The 19,232-nt window shown below is 33.1% G+C and overlaps 1 protein-coding gene across 1 annotated transcript in view; it reads left to right on the forward strand.

The window, feature by feature from the left end:
• Window positions 1–18,363, forward strand: part of LOC106465859 (valine--tRNA ligase-like) — a 175,961-nt gene extending 157,598 nt beyond the window's left edge. Inside the window, exons 21-24 of the mRNA XM_022393815.1 lie at window positions 5,983–6,189; window positions 15,380–15,491; window positions 16,670–16,842; window positions 18,186–18,363. Of these exons, the coding sequence (XP_022249523.1) occupies window positions 5,983–6,189; window positions 15,380–15,491; window positions 16,670–16,842; window positions 18,186–18,347 (654 nt within the window). The 3' untranslated portion in view covers window positions 18,348–18,363. The remainder of the gene's footprint in view (window positions 1–5,982; window positions 6,190–15,379; window positions 15,492–16,669; window positions 16,843–18,185) is intronic.
• Window positions 18,364–19,232: the final 869 nt, after the last annotated feature.

Consider the following 19,232-nt stretch of genomic DNA (forward strand, 5'->3'; position numbering starts at 1 on the left):
AGAGACTTTGTTGAATTCTAATTTTGTGTTTGTAAATTTTGTACATTTAATTAAGTTATTGTTAATTATTTATTGGTTTAACTGAAGTGGCTATTGTTCGGGACGAACAATACTAAGGAAGGGGCAGTGTTACGACAGCGGAAGTCACGTGACGCTGGTAACACGTAATGAATATCTCGAACGTTCCTGAAGGCTCGAGTGTTTGCTAGACATGCCCTCTATTTTGTATATATAAGACCGGCAAGAAGTGACAGTATAGATAATTGAATAGCAGACAGTGAGATAGAGACAGATAATCGAGTCAAGCCGTAAGTAAAGTGTGTAAATCATTGTGAATTATAGCGTGTGTTTAAGTTAAAGTGACTGTGGAAATTAAGTGTATTGCAAAGTTGTATTGACAAAGAATAAACTAGTTTTATTTAAGAATAGACTTGTATCGCTGAAGTTTCTCGGAAATAATTTTTACGGAAAATTAACAAACGAGCACATACGTAACAGCTGCAAATATGATTGTTGAGAGTATCAAATAGCCATAACTCGCGTTCTAGAGCAGATGTCACAATGAATTTGTTGTCTGGATATAGGTTTTGGGTGTCAAGGAAACGACTGGCAACATTAACAATAAAATTAGTCCTAACCCATTTGATAAATTCAAGATGGCTGCCATTATGGCCACCACAAAGAGTAAGTAGCCATATCTCGTGTTCTAGAGTAGATAGCAAAACTATTTACGTTGTCTAGATATAGGTTTGGGGGTTCAAGAAACCCATTTATAATGTTGAAAAATGAAATTAGTCCTTAGCTGTCTGAGAAATTCAATATGGCCACCATTACATGCAATAAAATGCCTTTTAGGAGACAAGCTGTCTATTTCATGTGACTAGAACTTTAATAAATGTTCAAAGTATTTCAAATATATACCCAGATATCAATTACTTAACAATAAATTAATATAAAAATATTAACACAATGTCTACCACAAGGAAAATATAGCTTATTTCTTGATTTGTTGTTACAATTACTCCTAAGGAGTAATTGCTCTATTTGATTTAATAAATATTTAGTAAAAACAATGATTTTCCCTTATTTAGTCGCCCCCAGTGGCACAGCGGTATGTCTGAGGATTTACAAAGCTAAAAACCGGTTTCGATACCCATGGTGGGCAGAGCACAGATAGCCCATTGTGTAGCTTTGTGATTAACTTTAAACAAACAAACAACCCTTATTTAGTCATTACTAATTCACTATGTGTAGCATAAACAAATAGTTTCAACCATTTAAAGAAGACTAATACTGTAATATAACAATCTGGATTGTAATTTCGGGGGATTTCCCATTACACCAGTACGAGACGTGTCAGAACAAAATCTTTAAAAGACTTTTGGAGATTTCCTTAACAAGGGTTTCTTTGGTATAGTAATAAAACTTTATGTTGGAGCATCTCGCATTAACCTTGTGTTTGATCTTATCTTGAAAAATCTGTTAAAGACTCTGAAAGAATAAGAAAATCTAGTAGATAGGCTATTGAAATCAACAATAACATGGAAGATGCTGTGTTACTGGTAGACATGGACACATCCTGATCATCCTCTTCTAACAAGATTAATCTGCAGCTTCTTTAGAGAAAGTGGATAATTACAAATGCATCACAGAAATGTCTAGACATTCAGATAATACTAAGTGGAACTGGAGTTGCAGATATGGAAATGAACCATTGTGAGTATGTGATTTATTCAGGACAAGTTATGGTACTGCCAGACTTGTAAACTGATATTGAGGAAGTTTATGTCAAGCTGATACCCCATGTACTCCTTGCAACACAAGAAATATCACAACGTATTGTCATACTATTCAATGATATTAATGTTCATGTCTTGGGCACTCACTATTTCAGTTTTCTTTAACGTCATGGACTGGAAGAACTCTGGATGAGAGGTGGTGTAGGATACAATACAAGGTACATACCTCTTTACACCCTGGCTCACAAATTAGATACAGAAATGTGCAAAGTTTTGCCTTCCCTGCACTTGTTGACTGGGAGTGACACAACTAGTAAAGTAGGCACTAAAGCTACTGCACTAAAAGCAAACCCATTAGCCTACTTGAAAGATTTTGGAAATACTTTGAGTCACGTGGAGGCTTCACTCACTAAAGCTGAGGAGTACTTTGTACAGATATTCACAATTGGTGTCCCCTACTGAGGAATACTTGATACAGGTATTTACAAGTGGTGTTCCCTACAAGACGATAAATCAGCTTCGTTATTAAAAATATTACAGTTCAAAGAACATAACATTTGTTGAGCTGCCACCAACCAGCTTTGCTATAAGAGGGCATATTTTACGTGTGTTCTATGCTACATATTTGCAGTTGAATTGTTCGGGCAATCCTGATCTAGATCCGAAAGAAAATGGCTTCGAGGAGGAAGATGGGCTGTTTGTACCAAATACGTACAAGCGGTTAGAGACAAATGGTCTACCTCAGAGCTACACATGTCACCCACCGATGCTTATATCATGATTAGGGTATACCATGTTGCATTTACTGCAAATGTAATGGATTGCTATTAGATGCGACAGTTTGTTAAAATCCTAGTATTGTTTTAAGGGTGCCTGTGGCAATGCTACCATCAACATACCGTATTTTTCGGAATATAAAACGCACCCTTATTGTGAAGACAAAGTTTTGGAGAAAACTTTGCTAACTCCATTACTATAATTTATTAATCTATTAAACTATTTATAATGCTCCCTAAAATGTTTTTAAAAGAAAAAACTACTATTGTTATAAATAACACATTCAATTGAACTAAACTATGCATGCCTATTTAAATATATTTACACATGGCTTGTGTATATCGTATATATACATATATATATTATTTATACCTTCGGTGTATAGGATGCAAGCAGAATTTCACATCAAATTTTGGGGTAAAAAAGTGTGTCTTATACACCAAAAGATACGGTAATTAGAAATCTTCACCCCCAGTTGTAATTTTTAAATGGAGAGTAGATATAGGTAAGCTTCCCAGTCACATAATTGAAATTTGCCAACATATGAAACGTAGTTGCGAGTCTGTGATCTTTGTACATTCTTGCTTATTTCTAGCTCCTATATAATTTGAAAACTGTGAATTTCTGAAGTTGCTGGTGTAAAAAACTATAAAGCTCACCCAAGTACTTTTTTTAGAGCTTTCAAGTTTCTCTCTTGCAATTTATTTGTCAAAAAGCTCACTTTCTTCTGTGGACTATGAGTTTTTAATTATTACATTACAAGTGTCTTTGGTCACATGCCTTCAAATAATTCAGTTGTCTTTTTCTGTTTGCTGAATAAAAGAAATAAATAAAATGTACTGGTTCCCTTGCTTCTTTATTGTTGAAGTGATTACTTATGTAATTGAAGTGTGCCCAAACCCTATGAAGTGTTATAATGAACTTTTCCTGACATGAGCTTGTGGATTTGTTGTAGGGGTGTTTTTTGAAAAAGATGTACATGATTTCTAAAAGGAGTATAGGAATAAGTTTTATATAGAAGGTATATTAAGATAATTATGATCTATTTATATGAGTTTTAAAGATTTATAGGATTTCTTTGTCCATAAACTTCTTTCAATAATGTGAACAGTTAATGGTGTATTTAACCTGTGGTTGTTTCTTGCTATTGGAAAAGGTGTAAGTTCATTGTAATGATAGAGATAAAACAAAAATAACATGGCTGTATAAAAATATAAATGTTTTCCTTAGTGTAAAATACAAACCTGTCTTTTTAAGAGTCTTGTGTAACAGCATAATATTTACTAAAGAAAAATCAAACTTAGGTTCAGCTGGTTGTCAGCTGGCATTTTAGATGATATTTATTAGTTGCTAATTTTTTATAAATGCAAATACAGAAATGGCAATATACTACCTCTGGGATGAAAAGGTTAATATGGATCTGTTTTAACTTATTGGAAACTGATTACTGTGTAGGAGTTCAGATGTGAAGTTTAACATTTACAAGATTTGCTGAATTTCTAATTAATAATGTACATTGTACTTAAGTGCATTGCTTTCATTTTTGGTGGTAGTAGTAAGCATTTACGATATGCTATGCTAAATCTTGGCAGTTTGTACTTTACCTCATTGGTGTCAAGTGCTTACACAGCTCAGTACCCATTAAATCCAACAAGGTGGTGGTGTAAAATATGTGACTGTGAAGCTCTCCCATTGGATTTTGGAAACACACTGGTGTCAATAAACTAATTGCACTGTACCCATTAAATTCAATGACATAGTGATATCACATCATCATTCAGTAACATCAAATACATTAATTTCAGTCTTTGAGTTGTATTTAGTATTTGCAGTTTTAGATATTAACTACAAAACTGAATCTAAATAACTTGGAAGCTACTGACTGTAATGTCATGTGTCAGTAATGTTTACATCTTAAACACAAAAATATTTGAGTTTTATGACTTCCTATATTAATAAATGCATATTGCTAATAAATGAGAAACATCACAGTGATACTGATAATGATATTAATCACAGTTTCTAACTGGATTGATATAGGTTTTTAGTAAGAAGAGTTTATAATAGTTATTACATTATGTTGTACATCACTTTTGATGAAATCTTTTTGCTCAGTTTATGAGTTTATCAGAGCCTTGGTAAAAACATAAATTGTTTATAATATATCAAGTTTAATAATCTAAAACATAATTTCTTTTGAAGTAAGAATGAGGCTTTTAATTTGACTTGTGTCTCTTTTAAACTGATGCTGTACAAGTTTCCATTAAAAAGATGACATAATAAATATTTTGTATGTTACATAAGACTGCAAGTAATAACTTTCATTCTATACTAGACCTTGTTGTTATTGGTAAAACTGGCAGCTAAGTATTTCCAAAATTCTTTTGTTTCTACATAGAAGAACATTCAGGCCAAAGTTGAAACAAAAACTTGGCTGCCATCCCAGGCTACAATGTGTTGCTGTAGTAGTAAGTTGGATGTACTAGAGTGACTGACAAAATAAGTTTCTTTTAGAGCACCAAAGGCAAACTACTGAATTCAACTTGTATATTTTGCATCTATTTCTAACATTACACAGTATGAACAGAAACAGTTCATGGATGTTTAATGTAACCTATTGTACTTGCATTTATTGTGAAATTGTATGAATAAACACAAGAACCCAGCTGAATATGTAAGTAATGATTACATACTGCATTCCACCATCTTACAACAAGATTGCATTGGTCTAAGCTTAGGTATAGAGATATTATGAAAAGTTGATTTGATTAAGTATTGAAAAAACTGTCATCTGTTAATTTACACCATTAGGCTACAGTAGACTTTTGAAATTTTGATTGGTTCTGGAGGTGTTTGGCCTGTGCCTGTATTGTAATACTTATTTGATTGCAGAGAATGAACTAAGAATGCACTTTTTATATTCAGTTATTTTGAATTTATAACACATTTAGTCTTCTTATTTGTTGATTTTCTTACATGTCTTTTGTACTTTATTTATTTATATAGATCCTTTTTTTGTAAGAAAACATACTGTACTGAAATTACTAGTATTAATAATATTGTATTTACTATCAGCTATGACATTTCTTTTATTGGTATTTATATCAATCAATCTCTTATTACAATGTGTAAAATTTTAAATGAAACACTAATGACACTGGTTTTTGTCTCTTGGTGGAACAGTGGTTAGTCTACAGACTTGCAAAGCTATAATACACACACACACACACACACACACACACACACACACACACTAGTTATTTACAAGACATTAGTTATGATTGTTACAAAATATCTTAACTGAGGAATTCAGAAAGATATTTGAGATAATTATGAACTACATAGAAAACTGCTGTGAAGAACAAAATCCTGAATTTTGATATTATTTCTAAAAGTTTAAATTTACATGTATAAAAAAGTGGTGATAAATGTTAAAGGAAAAAGATAATGTTTTGTCTCCTTATAGGAATCACTAAAGCCAATTTTTCAAGGAGGCGATTCACTAGTGATAAATAGTTGTCAACAAGTCCTCTATACTTGTCTTCATGTTGGTCTTCGTCTTATCAGTCCTTTTATGCCTTTTGTCTCTGAAGAACTTTTTCAACGACTTCCTAGTCAATTGGAAAAGTCTGAGCCAAGTATTTGTGTGACACCTTATCCAGAACTTAAAATGGTAAGTGCACTATTGAAAATAAGTTGATTTTTGAAATTACATGTCATAATGTTGACAGTATTAGATCATAATACTTTCTCATGTTGTTCTAATTATTTCTGTGATTTTAAAGGTAAAAGAAAAACATGATAAAATAACAAGTATGTTGTTATCTATAAATCCTAACAAATATACTTATTTGAAAAATATTCTCTGTATGAAAATAATAAGTCATACTAGGTTGTTCGTGTCAGGCCATGTTCCTCAATAATTTATGGGCCTGGCATGGCTAGGTGGTTAGGTTGCTCGACTCTGAGATCACAGGTTCAAATCTCCACCACACCAAACATGCTCGCCCTTTCAGCCATGGACACATTATAATGTGATGGTCAATCCTACTATTCAGTAGTAAAAGAGTAGCCCAAGAGTTGGCGGTGGGTAGTAATGACTATCTGCTTTCCCTCTAGTGTTTCAGTGCAAAATTGGGGATGGCTAGTGCAGATAGCCCTCATGTAGCTTTGCACGAAATTCAATAAAACAAAACAACCAAACAATAATTTATGCTGTATTGATACTAAATTTGTATATCAGGTTTGTTTGTGATTGGTTTAGTCTTAGCTATTTGTGTAATGAAACATTAGCCAGTCAATGTATACAAAGTTATTTTTGTTTTCATCTTGTGTGCATCTGTGAATCAATGAAAAAAGCTTGTGATTCTTCAAAAGTATTACTAATACAAAGGTTGAGAACCTTAGATTAAAACGATCTTGAATGTGCAAAATAACAAATCATTTGACACTAGCCAGTATATATTCTGTTCCAACAGAACTTTATCAGAAATATATTTTAACATTGTGTAGCTATTTGTAGGTAATGTCATGACATCAAAATTGATCTGTAACAGTTCTTTCTGATGCAAAATATTCATACACTCAGATCATAAAGATGCATTCAGATCGTGATTTAGAATATCTCATAGCTTTGAAAAACAAAGGAATATGGATCAACTAGGACTCCAAAACAATCTGGAAAGACCTACATCAAGTTTTACCCCAGACATCTTGTAAAAGTTGAGAACACAATAGTCTGTGGCAAAGCCATCCATATGATCCAGGCAACAGTATGTAGCACGAATCACATGTACACAAGTTGCTTCTGTCACATAACAGCTGATCTGTCACATACCTCAAGCAGCTAGAAGGTGAAATATATATTGATGATTTTCTATATGAAGACAATCACTAGACACAGCATCTTTGAATTTCTTTGTAACCAGATTGGCGAAACATGTACTGGGAAAGCATTGTCTTCATGGCTATTCTCAAGATGAATGTGTAGATCTTTAGATAAAGCATGACTGGATATGGCAATAATAATAATATTAGCATATTATTAGTATATATGCATATAATATAAATAATATAGTGTTATATACAGCAAGAAAAAAGGGCAGGGTGGCAGCGTGTGGCTTATTAACTTTAGGGCACGGTCATGCTTTACTTTCTTTGCATGCTTTTGAATAATATGTCAAAGTTAATTCCATTATTTGTATAGATGTAAATGTATGTTTTTAAGTAATAAAAATAAACATTTACAACTTTATTTTATTGTTGATCATTTTTTATTAATCAGTAAGTCATTACTCTGTCTTCCTGTATCCATTGAGTTTCTCATATTCCTGCAGACAATTGTAGATTAATGTTATGACAAAGTCTTAGTCATTCTTTTCCTAACATGGCTCTTTCAAAATTGCAGCATCCCCCTAACTTGGATTTCAGCTCAGCACCTGCACATATTTCCATGAAACAAAATAAAAAATAATAAAAAATATAAGAGGTGTATAAATGTTGAACTTGGAGATGCATTCAGGCACACAAAACCATACAGGCACTACTTTTCTCTAGGCAGAGTTGTTTTCTAAACATAATGAAGGTAATTTAAAAATGAAGTAAAAAAGTCTGCCAATAATTAAAAAGCATTATTTGTTTCTGCCAAAATAATATAAACCCTTTCAACTATTTAAAGAAACTAACTTTTATTTGCATTTCATTGAAAATTTGTAAAAATAAAATATATCTGTCAAGTACTTCAGTATAAAACACCTTTTGTAAGGCCATCTGTAAAAAAACATTTTGCTGTCCCCTGACCAACTCACTAAAATACCTTGACTCAATACTTTTATGCCCTTGGGAATAATAAAAAACGTTTTAAAGTTATTGGCAGTCAAATCCAGACATTCCTACCCACCTCAAAAATTCTGGATAGAGGAACAGCAAATAAAATTTTTTAGGATGGCATAGGTTTTATCTGATTGACCAAAATATATTTTACTCAATCTATGACAATTAGATCTATTCATATAGACTAAAGAGTTTACACAGTAAATTATTTTTTGCCTATCTTGTTGATGCAAATCTAGCTAAAAATGGTCTCAAAAAACTTATTTTGTTAAATACTAAGATGGTAGTAGCTATAAAAGATAGTTCGTCATACAATCCCACTAAAGCAAAACAACGATAAAAATTTAAAAATAATAATTATAAATTACCTTGTTCTTTCTTAGAGAAAGGATTGGATACAGTGGTTTGATTTGGCAATCTTAGCCCTCTCATTTTCAATTTGCTTTAACTTCCGTTTAACAGACGGCATGATGCCTTACCTACACTTATGAATTTTATGAAACTAAGAAACAAAACGATGTTGTCAAAGCAAATTTTTTCAATTACAATTAGCACGCAATTCAACGTCTTGCACTCAGCACATTCTATTGGAGGTCAGGTAACCAGATGCTTCAGGAGATTTCACTTTTGACGTAATTGACGTCTTTATTTCCACTTTCATAACACATGACCACTTTCAAATTCCTTTTGTAACTAGAAGATGACCTGCATTAAATAAAAGTTTTCTATACCTATATCAGTCATGTATTCTATATATATAAACAACTCGCACCTAACGGATTACAATTAATGGATTAGAAAGGCAGCAGAGCACATCGATTGGTCAATGAATAGGTAAAAAAAAGACAGCAGGGCGGAGCAAAAAAGTAGCTGGTTTTTAGGCTGAGTTGCAGATAATGTTTTAGCTTTTTTAGAGTTAGCTTTTTCACTGTATCAAACTTAGTGCTTAAACTGAGAATTCGCCTAACACTAATTTAGCCGATATCTCCTTCCCCATGATGCTATGGGGTGGAGAAGCAAGAAAATGACCAGTCCAGACCCGGAACCAAAACCATAATCTGTCGAGGGCTCACCATCTCTGGTTTCCCCACCATGTATGGGTACCAGATTGACCAGCAAGCCCTTGTCCAACGCTGAATAGCTCGCCATGATCCAGAGCTTCATTGAACTGGCCTCCAGCAGATCAAGTCACGTTTCACCAAATAACTCACCCTGCACCATGAGAGCCAGCAAAAGATCAACACCAATAAACCAAGTTGCAGACTCACCAAACAGTAAACAACCCACAGAACCACAAACGTCAACATCTGCCAGCCAGTACCCTAACCCTCCTCCAGCGATCATCGTGGAAGGAATTCCCGCCACCTTAAGACGTCCGGAAATCGCCCATGAACTTAGAATTTTCATGAAGATTTGCTTCACGAACGTCCGAAGATTAGCCAAAGAAGGAGTCATAACTAAAACTAACACCCCTGCATAATATGCCAAGCTCCTTTAACCATGTGACCCCTCAGCCTTTCAAAGTGCCAAACTAAATGTCCACGTCCCGGGACACCACCAGCCAGCAGCCACACATGTCATCATCATTAGAGGTGTCCCACTAGACATAAGTACAGATGAAATAGTCCAAGAACTAAATTCTCAAGACATCTCAACCACCAAAGCTGAACAGATAAAATCCATAAGGACCGGCCAAGACACCCCTTTAGTAGGTGTCAGCCTATCCAATGAAAACCATGCAACCGGTCTCATCAAGAGTGGGGCCAACCTATGGTACATACATCACCCAGTTGAGCCAGCAAGACCCAGACAACCAACCATTCTACATGTTTTCCCTGCCAAAAGTTTGGCCTCACCCATTCCATTTGCATGTCCTGAGTCAAGTGTGTTCAGTGCAATGATCAACATCTGGTAGCTGAATGCCCAAGACAGCATTACAAAGACACATGCACCAACTTGGGAGGACCACATGCCGCCTCTTACTGCGGATGCCCCAAATACCAATATGTATTCAGGATAGCCTGTGCAAATAATGGACCAACCCAAGGTTCATTGCTCATTGAAGCCCAGCCAGCCCGCTGTTGGCTCGACATTAACATTCAAGGTGGTTTAAACGATAAAAAAATGAATTCTTTATCCTTAATCAAAATTTAAATGCAGCTATAATACCAATAAATGAAACATTTCTATCATCTAAAAGCAATTTCTTATTTCCTAATTACGATGTTAAAGCTATACCCAAATCACAGAATTTTCAAGGATTAATGTTACTTGTTAAGAAAGATCTCAAAGTCTCATTTCCCAATCTAAACATAAACTCTAACAATGAATACATTTTATGCAACATTCACACTCCCCCTCACGCAAGAATCACACTACTTGCCACTTACATATCACCCAGCAAAGAACCTGATATACACCTTCTTCAAACCGTAATCAATCAAAACATGCACGCAATTACACTAGGTGACCTTAACTCGAAACACTCTGAATTCAACTGCCAGAAAATAATGGTAATGGCAACATTCTTTGCAATTTCATCGACAACGACAGTCTTTTTGTCATCAATAAATATATGCCAACCCACACGCATCACAACGGTTCCCAAGACATTCTCAATCTTGCTATCATTTCACAGTTATTAATCCCACACAAACAGCTTTAAAGTATTATAACACATCGGCAGAAATCACATCCCCATCTCGTTCACCATAAATATCAACCCCCGCAATACATCACCAACCACACACCCCATAGTATTTCACTTCACCAAAGCAAACTGGGACCATGTAAAACTAATCACTTCTACCAGAAGTAGAAACAATAGCCAACCTGCTTGAAAGACATTGATATTTATGCCACAGTAATTACAAATACTATCATTAAGGCAAGCAAACACCATCCCAGTCACCTCAATCACTGGCAGTTAACTACAGAAATCCATAACCTCATAAAAGCTAGAAGATGCTTGTGCAGAGAATTTATTCTTACAAAAAACACACACACTAAAACTAATGAATAACACAAACAACAAGATTAAAAACTAATCACAACCCAGCACAAAGTAAATTGGCAAAGCTTCTGTCAATCATTAGACAACAGTAGACAAGACCCATCAAAGTTTTGGAAAAAGTTAAAAACTATTTGCAGTGACAAAACTGATCAAACAAACTACATAACTAAATATAACAACACCACAGCGACCACAGACGAAGACAAAGCTAAACTCTTCAGCGATTACTACTCCACAGCCTTCACCACTTTCAACAACGATCATTTTACCAAGGTGAATAACTACGTTCAGAATAACAATTACATTTTCACTCCCACTTTTCCAGTTAGCAACAACCCACACGTAGACAATAAAATTTCAAAACCTTTCACCAAAGCCAAAAATCCACATTAAGAAACTAAAAAAACACTGCCCTTGGCGAGGACAAACATGCTTTTCAAACCTAACAAACAAGTACTATGACAAGTCTAAAAATAGAAACGACCTTTTCACAAAACTCACCTTTATTTTTATCCCTCAAATCAGGATATTTCCCCACAATATGGAAATCTGCAGTCATTAACATCATCCCCTCAAAAAATAATGATCTTAGTAATTCAAGCAACCACAGACCAATAAGCTTGCTAAACAGTATAGGCAAATTAATGGAGAAAATAACCACAACAGTGCTGCTTTTCCACCTTGAATCTAATAATCTCCTCCCTGACACACAAAATGCATCACGCACACCATGACAAACAATTGATCATCTAGCCAGATTAACAGAATCAGTACACAAAGGGGTTAATCATAATCAAGCAACAATTGGTATTTTCCTGGATGTCAGGAATGCTTTTGATTCTGTTTGGCATGACGGCCTCAGATACGAGTTATGTAAATATAATATACCTATTCCACTTATTAGATGGATCTCAAGCTTCCTAACAGATAGAACCACGAAAGTCAGGATTAAATAGCAAACCTTCATTCCCTCTTAAAGCTGGAGTTCCCCAAGGCTTGGTATTAAGCCTGCTACTCTATATATTATTTGTGAATGACATAAACTTCCCTGACACTACTGAAACAAAGCTTCACAATGCGCTGATGACATCGCTGTATGGTGCATGTCACGCAACCCCTTGCTTGCAGCAAACGAAATACAAGCCACTCATAACAACATTGTCGGGTGGTGTAATACATAGCGCGTGCTACTCAACTCACAGTAGACACAAGCTATTATCCTTCACCGCAGGCTTAAGCAAAACAACAACAAAAAATTAAAAATATATGAGACACCAATCAAATTTATGAACCAAATAAAATTTCTCGGCTTAACCTTCAACAGAAAACTAACCTGGGACACACATTTTTCTGAACTAACGATCAAAGCACAACATTGGACAAATTATCCCTAAAAAATCAGTGGCTTCGCCAAAGGCTGCAATGCAAAAACAATAATGATGATTTACAATGCCATTATTAGACCAATTTTGAATATGGATGCCCCGTAACATGCCACAGCATCTTTACAAAAACTTGAATCTACCCAGCTAAAAGCAATTTCATTAGCCTACCGTCTTCACCCCAGGTTCTTACTTGCATAAAATAAACAAATCAGTGACATTACAAACATGCTTTTCAAACCTAACAAACAAGTACTATGACAAGTCTAAAAACAGAAACGACCTTTTCACAAACTCACCTTCATCGTAGAAACCAGACACATGGACCAAACTCATCTCTCCCTACCAGAACGAACAATGGACCAAAATGTTAAAATTTTATTTTTTATTTTTATGGCCATGTTTAATATTGTCGTAATGTAAAATTCTTGTGTGCGTGCAGAGCCATTTACCCTTTATTGTACTTAAAATAGCACAATCTGTTCAATGTAAATAATTTTAATGTTATAATACTTATTTGTAACTGTCTATAGTGATGCAATAAACTTTGGTTCTGGTCTTATGTCCTTTCTGGAACGAGGTGCAATGGGCCTCTGTTGTCTGGATCTGCTGATCGTGTTTAGATGATCAATTGTCAGACTCGAAGCTTCGACACATTTCCTTTTAATCAAGAAAGCAACCGCTCTTCCAATCTTTTTCACGGCTTTTCCTCATGTTTAAACTGCGAAAAATCAACAGCACAGAGAAACAATTATCACATCCACTATAATTATCATAAGTCATAGTCGGGGGCCAAGAGAAATAACATTAATTTCTGAACACCCCAGGTTTTCTAATAAACCTAAAATAACTACCAAGTCAGATAGGATATAGCAAGAAAACAGTGGAGCTGCCCACCCAGCTATCACGCTTTAGATATAACTCAGTTTTTTGCTTAGAAATTGCGATAGAGTGGTTTTTCAGCACGTGGAGTATTTAGAATCCTTGTTGATCCCTAATGTTAAGTACTGTCATACTTAAAATAGTGCTCTTTTTAAGAGTGGGAATCTTCTGTAAAATTAAACAATGAAAAGAAGTAGATAAAAATGCTTTTTATACCTACTAAGTGGATTTATAATGGACTATGGTGGAGAATTATTTAGAATTTGAATATAACACAAGACTTGCAGGCATGAAGCAAAACAAGTTGATAATGCATAATAAAATATAAATAAAACATTGTTAGCAAAGTATAAAACAAGTAATTGTGATATATAGTATATTATTCATATTAAAGTGACATGGTTGTAATTTTAATATCTATTTATGTTGATTATTGGGCATGGTTTCTGTTGTACATTTAGTCTTGGTTTTTGTATTTCAGTAAAAATGCTCTCAACTATTGCTTGATCAGTTGCATTTGCTTGTTGCTCTGTATTAGATCTCCAATTTTAGTGGGATATCTGGCAGTTGTTCACCCTTATGAACTGTCACTAAATTAAATCTTATGTTTGATATTTCATGACTGTCAACATTTGCATCTTCAAGAAATAATTTTACTATATTCATACTTTCTTGCAAAGCAGTTTGAAAAGTTCAGCATTTCTAATCTGTATATTGTATGGTAATACGACCATTGAATAAAATGCTAAATTTGAATTATCCTCGTTAAAAAACAACATTTTTTTGTTTTTTAAGTAAAAACTACTTAAAGATTTCAAATTATGTTCATTGTTTACCTTTAATTCTGTTAATATTAATATTTCAAAACAAAAGAATAGAGTAATATAAAGTAGAATAAGCCTAAACTTTATTATAAAAAAATTTTTACACATCTTTCTTAATTTGTCTATTTTGGATTCAAAATTAAAGGCGTGTCAAATTTTATGGAATATTGGTTTTGAATCCTTTGCCATCTTTTGGCCTTACACCATAATTTTTAAAGTAGAATAGTTTCAATAGATAAAGAGTGTCCAAGTTTTTTATACCCAATATTATTTTCTGGTTATTAACATACAACTGAATGACAAAAAATAATTGTAAGTCATCTTTTTGCATTAAGAAAAATATTAAAAATAATGTTGAACTTTCTAATTTAGGTTTACTTTTGTATCCCATCTAAATTTAATAGGTTTTTCTAATTTGTTGAATTACTCAATTATATTAAAGCAAAAATAACTTGCAAAATAATTGCTTTATTTTTCAAACTAATTTCAAATATTAGATTATTGAAAAGAAAAGTTCCATTTAAAACCAGTAAGCATTTACATATAAAATTCCATATTTCGTCAGAAAATTATTCAGTTTCTAAAAGTTAATATTTTTTAATCAAATAAATTTGAAACTATATTTTTTATGTGATTTAAATGGTGTATACTTTCAACAAAATTGTTATTTTTTCTGGAATTGATTATGCTGTTATTTTTGTTTTGAAAGAAACTTAACCATAAGTTTTACGTATGATGTTTCAGGCAAAATGTGTGGGATGACAATTTTAGCATTTTGTTGATGTGAATTTAGCTATTAAAAAAGCTAAGTAAGATAATGTTACTATTTTGTTCTAGTGTTAGGCTGTGCACAAATATTAGAATGAGGAGAAATATAGCATTATATGCTTATTTTGAATAAAAGACAGAGTTAATTTTTTTCTCATTTAGTATCCATGGAGAGAGAAGCAACTAGAGAAAGATGTTGATTTTATTCAAGGTGTCATACATAAGATCCGATCTGTACGCTCTGATTACAATTTGGCAAAAACTCGTGTGGACTGTAAGTTTATTACTTCTATACACATGCATAATAAGTTAAATTTATTCATGTTTGCAAAGTATTAGAATTTGATTCAATATTATGCTTGAAGTGTATTTGTAAATACTTATGTAGATATTCACTAGATACTGAATAGCACTTGTTGTTAGACTGAGACTGTCACTGGATTGTTAACTTTTCAATTATATTTTAAGACTTCAGAAACTTCTGAACCAGTATTAAAAAACAATGATATTTCAAGGTGTATTGAGGGTAATATCATTAGATTCTGTAGTTGATAGTTTAGAACATACATATAACTATTACATTTTTGAATTAGCTCAGTGAATGGTAGGTTCAACATGAACATACCAAATGCTTCTAAAGCTAGCTGAATTTTTACAGACTATAGAAAGTTACTGTGAGGTAATTTCACTTGTATTTTAAGAGATGAACTAGATTTCAAGTTAAAAATGTTTTTTTGCTAATAAATCTAGAAAGGTTCTCTGTAAGTATTTAATACTGGTATAGACCATTACCAGTAATGAAATTTTTAGTGTTATACAGCTCTTAATATGTGCAGTGAAATGTACTAACAATTCCTTTAAATTTGAAAAATGTCTACTAGATCTAGAAAATTTTTTTTAACCCTTACCATTTTTCAGTGGATTGTCCCTCTGCATTGAAAGTTAGCTTTCAGTAAATCACAAACTTGAAACTTGTTGGATGAAAAACGTTCAAGTTTGTATTTTATTGTAAATTTATCTGTTATTTTTATTTTTTGAAGTTAATAAAGTTTATTCATAGTACTTTAAACACTTCAACATAATAGAATGTTTCAGTTGTACTTGCTTGTTTTGCTTTTAATATTACATTTATATTACTTGTGAGCATTTTTTTTTTCAATCACCAGTATTTAAGACCAAAAATGTCTAGGAATTTATACAGACTTTTGCTTAATTTCATCACAGGGATTAAATCACAAGATGAATATTGATTTTAGAATATCAGTACACAACTGCATTGTCATAACTTAGTCATAATAAGTAGCATTTTGTGGTTTCAAAACAATTTTTGAATTAACAGAGTGAATTTGGTTTGTATATAGTATGCTGGTGTTGCTACATTTTCAAAATGACTTATAAAATAAACTTGAAAATTTGATAGATATTCCAAAATATCAAATTTGATTCTTTTAGTATATCTGAAAAGTGATGATGATGAAACAAAGAAGGTGCTATTTAAATTTCGTGAAGTTCTCCAAGCTTTGACATGCTCTGCTACAGTGGATATTCTTGATGGTGAAGGTCCTGCACGTGGATGTGCTGTTGTTTATATATCAGATCAGTGTGAAGCCTATCTAATGTTAAAGGTCTAAAAACTCCTTCCTTTTATCAAATATTTAACTGTGTAGTGTAAGTTAAATCTCTACTAGATGATCAAACTATTAGATATACCAAAGACTGTACAGTTTTTGAAATCATGATTAATTAAACATACTCCTGGTCCAGAGTTAGACCTAAAACTTCTACATAGTCTTGCACATTTCATCTTCCTTCAACCATTAAATGTACTAGCAGAAATTTTTTTTGGATGTTCATTTGTGGTGCCAGTTAATAATGGGTTTCAGTGAACCATTGTGAAATAATTACAAAACATCTATTTATTGTAAACATTGTTAGCACATTTATTTATTCTTTTTGGACCAGGGTGATCATCAGTAAACTTTTATTAGCCAGTAACATAATTATAAAACTAAGAAAAAGAAACAACATGCTTGTAAAATTGATTATATGAGGTTTTTAATAGCTTGTGTTCCAATTTCTAGCCTCCTGTGACACTAGCTGATTAGTATAAGATTTTAATGTGATATAAAATATTGCTGAAGACATTATAAGATGAGTACTTACTAAAGATGGCCATTTAACACTCTCAATATGGGCATCTTTTTCTGAGCATTGAAGAGGTTTTAGTGAGTTACATTCAAAATTTTATTAAGCTACTTTTTTTTCATGGTAGAACAATAAATATATTATACAAGTTGTAAGTTCTTAATTCTATAAGGCAATGTTAAAAAAAGTCCTGAATTTCCCCTAGTATGAGGATTGTGACATTTTCTCTCCAGGCATTCCCTCTTCCAAGAATTATGAAATGTAATGTAAATTACTCATTGTAATGTTGTCATTGCTCAGACAAAGCATAATTTTTATAGCCTTCAATCTTGTATGATTACAAAGCTATGAAATAGTCAATCAGACCCTTCTTGCCTTACCCACACGTCACATTTTCACTTTCAGAAATTCCCAGTACTTCTATCTACTATTTTATTTATAACTATTTATTACATTGTGTTCTGTACAAAGAATTGTCGATTTTGCTTTGAGTTCAAACTATATTCTTACAGAAAACACATCAACAAGCGTTGCTCCAAAAGTATAAAATAATTTTATTTTTCTGCTTACTGTAATGAAACCTAATAGAACTGATTCTTATTGTATAATTAAATACATTTCAAATCTTATATTTGCATATGTTTCATGTTGCTTAGAAATTTTGCTATTTGCAGGAAAGAGATTTTTGTGTTTCTGTTGGTTTTTCTGGTTTATAGTTATATGAATTGTGAGCTTCTTATGAAAATGTTATTGAAAATTTGACTCGCATAAGATACTCCTCACTGAAAATTTTCTTAGTAGGAACTGTTTATCTATTCCATAGGGAGTGGTGGATATTGCAAAAGAAATCAGTCGATTAGATCAGAAACAAGAGAAGTTACAAACCCAAGCAAAGAAGCTCAAAGCTGCTATGGAGGCATCAGACTATGAAATCAAGGTACCAATGGATGTAAGAGCAGGAAACAAAGAGAGGGTAATTTACTAACAGTTTTTTATTGCTTTAAACTTCATTCTAGATGCTTTTTTTTTGCTGGGAGGAAATATTTATGTTTACTGCTATCTGTTATAGATTCAGAAATTCTGAAAGTAAATGAAAATATAAGTATACTTACTTACATTTTTAAAAATTGAGATCAAGTTTCACTGGCGATCAATTTATTAACGTCTGTTTTTAGTGTTTTTGTCGGGTCAGCTCTAATCCTCTTAAACTTGCTATTGTCCGATAGAATGGCATCCAATTTTGTCTTATATTCCTGTTTGTCCATGATCACTAGAGTATTAGCTTTGTCCGCACGTCGCACAATGATATCGTCATGGTTTCTGAATTCCTTAGAACAAACAAGCAAAAGAAAAGGTTCTCCAATCTATCATAGGAGACTACGCGCCTGGATATATCTACGGAACCGTAAAAACTCATAAACAGAACAGCCCTCTACGGCCAATCATATCACAAATTCCTACCCCTATATACAAGACTGCCAAAGACCTAAACCACATCATCACTCCGTATATGCCTGCCCAACACATGCCACAAATCCATAGGGACTACTCGCCTCCTTGGACATTGAATCATTATTTACCAATGTACCAGTCCAGTATACGATAGACATAATCTGCGACAACGTTTACACACACCCGACCATGTCTCCACCCAAAATACCTGAAGAAATAATGCGTGAACTTCTACTCGCCTGTACTACGAAGTCACCTTTTCAACATATTGTTATGTCTCCGTTTGTTAATTGATTTTCCGTAAATTCGTTCCGACGAAACTTTAGCAACACAAGTCCTTACTTAATAAAACTGGTTTATTCTTTCCGAATATAACTTTACGATACACTTAATTTCAACAATCGCGCTAAAACAAATG

Source organism: Limulus polyphemus, unplaced genomic scaffold (assembly GCF_000517525.1).
Source record: "Limulus polyphemus unplaced genomic scaffold, Limulus_polyphemus-2.1.2 Scaffold2077, whole genome shotgun sequence".
Classification (NCBI taxonomy): Eukaryota; Metazoa; Arthropoda; class Merostomata; order Xiphosura; family Limulidae; genus Limulus; species Limulus polyphemus.